This window comes from Parus major, chromosome 2 (genome assembly GCF_001522545.3).
Source record: "Parus major isolate Abel chromosome 2, Parus_major1.1, whole genome shotgun sequence".
NCBI lineage: Eukaryota > Metazoa > Chordata > Aves > Passeriformes > Paridae > Parus > Parus major.
This window is the reverse complement of record NC_031769.1, coordinates 601,406-610,302: the sequence shown is the minus strand read 5'-3', so window position 1 is coordinate 610,302 and position 8,897 is coordinate 601,406. Positions and strand designations below refer to the sequence as shown.

General features: G+C 62.1%; 1 protein-coding gene across 1 annotated transcript in view; it reads left to right on the top strand.

The window, feature by feature from the left end:
• Positions 1-8,897, top strand: part of NBEAL2 (neurobeachin like 2) — a 45,565-nt gene that overhangs the window by 21,752 nt on the left and 14,916 nt on the right. Inside the window, 25 exon segments of the mRNA XM_033512159.1 lie at positions 207-284; positions 367-450; positions 572-670; positions 1,456-2,027; positions 2,117-2,249; positions 2,322-2,441; positions 2,523-2,853; positions 2,951-3,033; positions 3,133-3,225; positions 3,473-3,644; positions 4,054-4,187; positions 4,270-4,429; positions 4,510-4,612; positions 4,984-5,137; positions 5,259-5,417; positions 5,493-5,652; positions 5,796-5,881; positions 6,168-6,262; positions 6,408-6,510; positions 6,513-6,827; positions 6,899-7,077; positions 7,150-7,309; positions 8,037-8,174; positions 8,244-8,549; positions 8,629-8,778. Of these exon segments, the coding sequence (XP_033368050.1) occupies positions 207-284; positions 367-450; positions 572-670; positions 1,456-2,027; positions 2,117-2,249; positions 2,322-2,441; positions 2,523-2,853; positions 2,951-3,033; positions 3,133-3,225; positions 3,473-3,644; positions 4,054-4,187; positions 4,270-4,429; positions 4,510-4,612; positions 4,984-5,137; positions 5,259-5,417; positions 5,493-5,652; positions 5,796-5,881; positions 6,168-6,262; positions 6,408-6,510; positions 6,513-6,827; positions 6,899-7,077; positions 7,150-7,309; positions 8,037-8,174; positions 8,244-8,549; positions 8,629-8,778 (4,167 nt within the window).

The window sequence follows — 8,897 nt, the reverse complement described above, 5'->3', positions numbered from 1 at the left end:
CCTCTTCTCCCTCTTCCTTCCCTCTTCACCCTTTCTTGCTTGGATGACCCTGGGGCCGGTGTTTTGCCCTTGGTGACACCAGGGTTGGGCACCTCCATCTCCATCCTCACCATTCCTGGCCCTGAACCATCCCAGGACACATCCATGGGGGTGGGGACCCTCCAGAACCACTTCCCGGTGTCCCAATCCCACCCCGTGTCCCACAGCTCTACCTCGGCGGCTCGCGGGAGGCGGGTGAAGTCCGGGACGAGGTTCCCACCCGGAACGGGGATGGACTCCAGCAGGTACCTCCAATCCCGACCACCACCCGTGCTGGGCTGTGTCCCCTCACGTCCCAGCAGCTCCCCCATTCCCGTGTCCCCGTAGGTCAACGCCGGCAGCTCTGACGCCATCGCTGTCCACGCCCTCGGCGTGCTCACGGCCATCATGAGCAACTCACCCTCGGCCAAGGTGGGCAGGGGACCTCCCCTGAGGAGGACACCCCAAAACCAGAGGGATTTGGGTGTTTTCATCCGCGTTGAGGTGGCTCAGCCCGAGGTGGGGCCCAGCTGGAATTCCACTGTGCTTCCAGGAGGTGTTCAAGGAGCGCATCGGCTACACCCACCTCTACGAGGTGCTGAGGAGCCAGGGCCAGCCCACCCAGCGTCTGCTCCAGGAGCTCCTCAACATGGTGAGCGTTCCCGCTCTTCCCGACTCCGGGCAAAGCTCTGGGCACTGGGGGTTCCTGTGGATCTCAGCCCCCCCATCCTCTCCACTCTGCTGGTTTCTCAGCAGCTTCCTCCAGAGGGGTCCTGGGGCCATCTTTCCCCTGGAGTTGTGCTTGGGTTTGGGAGTTTTGAGGCCTTTTGGATGTGGAACTGCTCACTCTGGTGCTGCTGGACACAGGAGGGTCTCCAAGGTGCTTCATGCATGAGGGTCTCCGAGATCCTGGAGTCGTGGAGGCCTCCAAGACACTTTATTCACAGAGATTCTTAACGCTCCAAGATTCTGGATGCGCAAGAATCTTCGGGATGCTTGGTGCATGAGGGCCTCCAAGATCCTTGATAATACATGGAGGTCTCCAAGATCCTTTGGGTCCCCAAAATTCCGGATGCACCAAAACTGTCAATGCATGGGAGTCTCCAAGATCTTTAATCCATGAGGATCTCCAAGATCCTTGATGCACGGAGGTACCCGAGATTCTTGGTGCATGGAGCCTCCGGAATTCTTCATGCACAGGACCTCCAACATGTTTGATGCACAAGGGTCTCTGACACCCTTGATGCACCGGGGTCCCCAAGATCTTTAACCCATGAGGGTCTCCAAGACCCCTGATGTCTGGAGTCTCCAAATTCTGGATGCATGGGAGTCTCCAGGATTCCGGATGCACAAGGGTCTACATGGGGTCTCTGCTGGGATGGATCCATCCAGCTCCAAGCACTGGAGCTGCACCGATGCCCTCCTGTATCCCTGCAGGCAGTGGAGGGTGACCACAGCTCCTTCCCGGTGCATCCCATCCGCAACGAGCAGCCCCTGCTGATCCTGCTGGCCTGGCTGCCGGCGCTGGAATGCCGGGATCTCCAGGTGTTCCTGTCGGCGTGGCTGCGGCGCCTCTGCGAGGCCTCCCTGCCCAGCCGCCTCACCTGCGTCAAGGCGGGCATGGTGGGCTCCCTGCTGGGCGCCCTGGCCACCGAGCCGGCGCTTCCCAGTGCCTGCTCCCAAAACCTGCTGGAGCTGCTGCGCTCCTTGGGCAGCCTCTCCATCCGGCCCGGGGAGCTGCGGCAGCTCCTGCGGCTGCTGCGGCGCGAGCGGGGCCGGGGGCCGCATCCCTACGTGGCTCCGGTCATCCGGGCGTTGTCCGGCATGGCCAGGGGCGAGGGGCCTCCCCGGGCCCTGCAGAGCTTCGACCTGAGCCCCGGCATGGCCGGCATCATGGTGCCCACCATCCAGAAGTGGCCTGGCGGCGCCTTCGCCTTCCACGCCTGGCTGTGCCTGAGCGAGGAGGAGCCGGAGCCGCCGGCGAGGCCCAAGAGGAGGCAGCTCTACAGGTGACGCTCGCTGGAGAGGGTGAGGTGAGGGTGGGGAGGGGCAGCACCACCATCTTCACCGTGGTTCTCTCCATGGTTTTCTCCACCAGCTTCTTCACGGCGGGCGGGACGGGCTTTGAGGCGTTCTTCACCGCGGGCGGCGTGCTGGTGGTGGCCGTGTGCACCAAGAAGGATTACATGACGGTGGCACTGCCGGAGTTCGCCTTCAACGACTCGGCTTGGGTGAGGATCATCCCCATCCCCATCCCCGTCAGGGACACCACAATGTCCTGATGTCCCTCTCTGTCCCCCCAGCACTGCGTTGACATCGTCCACGTTGCCGGCCGTCGGCCCTTCGGCCAGAACATCGTCAGCATCTACGCCGACGGACACCTGCGGAAAACGGCGCAGCTCCGCTTCCCGTCCCTGCACGAGGTGGGGGATCCTCCCAGCTCCCACCCAGACCCTTCTGCGGGGCCTCACTGGGGGCTGAGTGTGGTCCCTTCTCCCTCCCAGTCCTTCACCTCCTGCTGCATCGGCTCCGCGGGCCACCGGACCACCACGACGGCCGCCACCGCTGCCGGGCACCCACCGGGATCCCACGGGCCGGAGCTGGTCTTCCCCCAGCACCCTGTGCTGGGACGCTCCCAGTCTGTCCCCGCCACCCTCGGGCCCCACTCTTGGACCCCCACCCAGCTGCCCACCGAGGGGGTGGTGTCCACCACGGCGGCCGGAAGCCAGGACACGGAGTGGGGCAGCCCCACCTCGCTGGAAGGTCACCTGGGCTCTGTGGCCATCTTCTGCGAGGCCCTGCAGCAAACCCAGGTCAAGGCTCTCTTCTGTGCAGGTACATCGGGGTGGGACATGGAGGATGTCCCCAGCGTGCTGGTGGTGACCGGGGTCTCCTCCAGCATGTCCCAGCTCACCCCAGTCCTCTTGCCCAGGACCAAATGTGACATCCCCGTTCACTCTGGAAGGTGACTTGGTGGAGCTCAGCAGTAAACTCTTGCTGTACTACACCCCCCAGGTGAGGAGAGCCACCCGCTGGGGACAGGGACAGGTGGAGCCTGTCCCACCAGGGACATGTCCAGGAACATGAGGATGCTCCCCTGGTGTTCTCTTCCAGGCCTGCAGGAACAACATCTGCTTGGACCTCTCTCCCAGCCACGGCTTGGACGGGAGGCTGACCGGACACAAGGTGGTCAACTGGGACATCAAGGTATGCTGGGCACAGGGTGACCAGAGGGGCATCTCCTGGGGGAGACACAGTCCTGGGGCAGGACCCCCACAGGTCCCCTGGAGCCTGCAGGGACCCTGCCCATGGTGTTGGCTCCACCATGACCCATCTGTCCCGCAGCGTCCAGGGTGGGCGCCATGGGGGGTGCAGGGGAACAGGTGACTTTTGGGGACCTCTCCCTCCACGCTGCTGTCACCACCCAGCGAAGCCCCTCTCCTCCCTCCCCCAGGACGTGGTCAACTGCGTGGGTGGGATGGGGGTGCTCCTGCCCCTGCTCGAGCAAGTGGTGTCCAAGACGGAGGAGCCTGAGGATGAGCAGGAGACCAACGACCTGGTGGGGCCGGAGCTGACGTCCTCCAGGAACGCCCAGGGCATGCTCATCCCTCTGGGAAAGTCCTCAGGTGAGGAGTTCAGGGGATGTGAAGCAGGAGCTGTCCTGCTGGCGTGGCTGGAGGAACCACGGAGGGGTTCCTGGACCTGGCAGGTGTCTGCCGTGGGCAGGACGGGTCTTTGCCTGAGGCTCCTGGAGTTATGGGGTAATGGAGGAACCACTTGGGATGCTGTTAGGACCCAGTCATCACAAACAAGCAATTCTGGGAAGGTGAGGGTGGCTCCAGGAACCTTTGGCATGGGTGGCACGTGCTTTCTCCCAGTATCCAGCTGCTCATTCCCAAGCTCAGAGCAGCAGAGGCTCCCATCTCCTTAAATCTGGAGAAAACAGGAGAGCAGGGTGAAAAGTTTGGAGAGACAACCACGTGGGATCTCCGGGAAGGAGGTTTGGGTGGGCCCACAGTTCCTGGTGCCCCGCAGAGAGCAGGCTGGAGAGGAACAGCGTGGCCGCCTTCCTGCTGCTGGTGAAGAACTTCCTGAGGAACCACGCCGTGAACCAGGAGAGCCTGGTGCAGTGCCATGGGCCGGCCATCATTGGAGCGCTGCTGCACAAGGTGTGGGAGGCTCCCAAAACCCCACCCCAGCGCTCCTTGCCGTTCCCAAAGGGCTGGAAGTGTCCCTTGTCACCCGTGGCAGGTCCCCGGCACACTGCTGGACATGAGCACCTTGGTGGCCTCGCAGATCCTCATGGAGCAGGTGGCTTCTGAGGGCAGCGGGCTCCTGCTGCACCTCCTCTACCAGCACCTCCTCTTTGACTTCCGCATCTGGAGCAACAGCGACTTCGCCGTGCGCTTAGGTGGGAGCTGGGAGCGCCTGGGAATGTCCATCCCACCCAGCCTCCGTGGGATCCTGACAGGATCACACATCTCCCTGCAGGTCACATCCAGTACCTGGCCAGCGTGGTCAAGGACCACAAGCAGCGCGTCCGCAGGAAGTACGGGGTGCAGTTCATCCTGGACTCCATCCGGACCTACTACAGGTGAGCGGGGCTGGAATCCTGCAATGCTGACGGGCTGGGATTGGGGCTGGGCTTCACCCCTGGGAGCGGTGGTTTGGCTGAGCACCATTTTTGTGGGATAATGCCCCTTTTTCCAGAGTGGGAGCATTGTGGTGGGTGCAGGAGCCTCCATGTCCCATCCCCGAGCCTGTGCCCACCTCCAAAATCCACCCCCAGCAGCCACCAAGAGTGTGGTGGCTTCTGCACCAAGAAGACCCAAATGTGTGGAGTGGACCTGTCCCAGGGGCAGGAGATCCCTGGAGCTCCTCAGGCTTTGTGTTGGGATTTGGGACGACGCTGGCGATGGGTGGTGGCTGACGAGGGTCACATCCCCATGCGTGTGTGTCCACCAGCACCTCCAGGGAGAAGACCACGGCCACCGACGACATCAGGACAGTGCAGACCTCCCTTTTCAGCCTGGTGAAGGACTTCTTCTGCAGGAGCTTCTCCGGGGAGGAGATGCAGAGCTTGCTGAACTACCTGGCTGGGGCACAGGACGAGCAGCAGGTGTGTCACCAGCCACACTGTGGTCCCCAAACCCCTCCGTGAAACACGGGCTGGGGAGAAGCCGTTGTGGTCCCGGTGGGACACCAGGAGGGCCATGGACAACCATCCCGGTGTCCTGCAGGTCTGTGGGGCGCTGGAGGTGATCCACAGCCTGCTGAAGGGCTCCCCAGCCCAGGAGCAGCTCTTTGCTTTCCTCTTCGAGCCGGGCCACGTGGAGCTGCTCTTCTCCCTGCTGGTGCAGAAGAAGTTCTCGGATGAAGTGCGGGAAAGGGTCTTCAAGGTAGGGCGGGCCCCAGCACCCACCTCCTGCTGTCCCCAGCAGGGATGTCACAGCCTCCTCTTGCTGTCCCACCAGATCCTCTACAAGATGCTGAAGTACGAGAAGGTCCCCGAGCGCAGCAAGAGCCGCCTGAAGCTGAAGGACATCGGGTACCACGGGCTCATCTCCTGCCTCAGCGACATTCCCGGCTCCATGCTGCTCTTCCGCTGCCTCTCGGAGCAGGTCCTGGGGGCAGGTACCGTGTGCCAGTGAAACCAGGCCACCATCCCAGCCGTGTGCCGTGGGATCAGCACTTCCCACCAGGCTAAGCTGGTCTTGGGTGGCTTTTGGGGACAGCAGGAAGTGTCCCTGCACTGTGCTGACTCTCCTTGTCCACAGACCCTCCCAACTACAAGGACCTGGTGGCTGTGGTGTACCTGTCCCACCGGGCTGAGCTGAGCATCCGGCTCGACATCTGCCGCAAGGTGAGCGGGGCCGATGCACAACAGGAGGTGACAGAGGTGTCACCTGAGCTCCTTGGAAACCCAAACGTGGTGGCCGTGGGGATGGTGGTGACATGGATCTGCCATCTCCAGCAGCTCCACGATGGTTTTGGAGGATCTGGGGTGCTCCTGTTCCTGGGATGGGTCCATCCATGGAGAGCTGGGGTGGCAGTATCCAATGTCCCTCCTCCTTCTCCTTCTCCTTCTCCTTCTCCTTCTCCTTCTCCTTCTCCTTCTCCTTCTCCTTCTCCTTCTCCTTCTCCTTCAGCTCTTCCACCTGATCTACGCGCAGCAGGACCTGGTGAAGCAGCTGGCCAGGTTGGCCGGCTGGCAGGACACGCTCACCAAGCTCTACGTGAAGGAGTCCTACGAGTGCCGCCAGCACAGCCTGAGCACCGCCGGCTGCCCGGAGCTGCTGCGCCTGTCCGAGCCCTCGGGCAAGGACAGGATGAGCCCACCACCCGCCGAGCTCCAGGAGCTCGATGTCTTCCTCCCACTGGGATACGAGGCCTCAGACCAGGAGCTCTCCGAGGGCTTCTCCGACCACTCCATCTCCCCGAGCGGTCGCACCAAGTCCTTCCACTCCTACAACTTCAAGTCCTTCGACTCCTCGGACCGGGCCAGCCGCTCGTCGTCCAACCCCGGGGACGGTCCCCCCTTCGATGGCATCTACCACCCGCTGTCCCCCTTCTCCACCTCGCCCTTCGACCTGGGGCTGGACCTGGCCAGCACCAGCTCCATGGCCACGGCTGAGAGCGGCACCCAGACCCCGGCCAGCGGCCCCGGCACCCCCTCGCCCCTGGAGAGCTTCAAGCCCTTCCCAGGAATGCGAGCGCGCAAGAGCTCCAGCCTGTCCAACGTCCTGGATGAGAGCAGCTACCAGGACGCGCTGCCCAGCGACAACATCTCCAACACCAGCAACCCCCAGGTGAGCCCCAAACCCTCATCCCACCATCCTGGGGCACCGCGGGCACCTCTCACCTTCCCCTCCACCGGCAGCAAACCCCCGAGGAGGAGCTGTGCAACCTCCTGACCAACATCATCTTCTCGGTGACGTGGCGCGGGGTGGAGGGCTGGGACGACGCGGCCTGGAGGGAGCGCGGCCAAGTCTTCTCCGTGCTCACCAAGCTGGGCACGGCCTGCGAGCTGGTGCGGCCTCCGGATGAGATCAAGCGCAGGTGAGGCCCAGCCGCATCCTGGGGGTGGATCCTGAGGGAAGGGCACCCTCCGGAGCCGCTGCTGTCCCGCAGCCTGCTGGAGATGATGCTGGAGTCGGCGCTGACCGACCTGAAGGAGTCGGGCAGGGCCGCGCTGCCCGGGCTCACCCACAACGCCCTCAAGCTGCTGCGGCTGCTCCAGGATTTCCTCTTCTCCGAGGGACACAGCAACCAGGCCCTGTGGAGCGAGAAGGTGGATGGGAATGAGCAGGGATTCCCGATCCCAAACCCCAGCCATGCTAATCCCGAATGTCAACCCTGGCCCTAAACCCAGCCCCACCTGGAGAGTTTGAATATAAGCTCAGACTTATTCCTGAATTGAAATCAAATTCCTAATTTTGGAAATAACCTCTGCCTTATTTGTAATCTTAAATCAAACCCCGATCCTAATCCTTAAAATTTAATCCTAACCCTTAATCCTAAAGTTTAATATTAAACCTTTACCAAATGCAACCCTTTGTACTCTAAACCCTGAATCTAAACCCTAAGATTTACTGTAAATTTAACTGTACCTCTAAATCATGATCCTAAACCTTAACTCCACATTTTTGTCATAAAGCCCAACCCTTAATCCTAATCTTAACCCTAAATCTTTCTGTAAACCTAAACCCTAACCTTAACTCACAGCCTGTAATCTCGTTGTACTTCCTACATCCTAATCCTAAACCTTACTGCAGTACCTTTGTCCTAAAGCTCAACCCCAACTCCAATCCTATACCCCAGCCCTCATCCTGACCCCAGACCATAATTCCTGAGCCCCAAACCCCTGCCAAACCCAGACTGGTTTGTCACAAATTGGGCTGTACCCTAACCCTAAACCCAAACCCCAATGCGAGGAGGGCTGGGTGATGGTGCCGGAGCCGGTGGCTCGGCAGGGGCGGGATTCCTGCCCGGCCGGGGGGCTCACGGTGTCCCCCCAGATCTACGAGGGTGTCAGCAGCCTGCTGGACAAGCTGGGCGTGTGGCACCACCTGTCCAACGGCTCCTCCGACCTGAGGGAGATGGCGCAGACGGGCCTGCGGGTGCTCCTCGGGTACATCCTGCTGCAGGACCCCCAGGTGGGTCACCCCTCCCCGGGCACCGCGCCGGCCCCGCGCCGGCCCCGCCTGACCTCCGTGTCCCCCCAGCTGCACTCGCTGGCCTACGTCAAGCTGCACAGCCTCCTGCAGACCACCTCGGCCCCGCGGAGGGACGAGGCCTGCTACCTGCTGGGGAAGCTGGAGACGCCCCTGCGGCGCTCCCTGGATTCCAGGTCAGAGGCCTTCTCCTGGTTGGTGCCCATCATCCGCACGCTCATGGATCAGTGCTACGAGACCCTGCAGCTGCAGCAGTTCCTGCCCTCGCTGCCCCCCACCAACGGCAGCCCCACCTTCTACGAGGATTTCCAGCTCTTCTGCAGCACCCCAGAGTGGAGGGGCTTCATCGAGAAGCACGTGGGTGCTGTGGGCTGGGGTCGTTGTGATGGGGTCGCTGGGATGACAGGTGATGGGAAATGCCTCTCCGCTCATCCAGGTGCAGCCCACCATGGCCCAGTTTGAGATGGACACGTTTGCCAGGAGCCACGACCTGATGTCCAATTTCTGGAACGCCTGTTACGATGCCATGATGAGCAGCTCCCAGCGCCGGGAGCAGGAGAAGGCGGCCAGCCGCAAGTTGTTCCAGGTACTGCCTGCTCCTTGTCCCTGGAATGTCACCCTGGGGCCTGCTCTTCCTCCTGGGGACACCTTGGGGTGTCACTCTGGGTGCTCCTCATCCTGGGAACATGTTTCTCACCCCAAGGA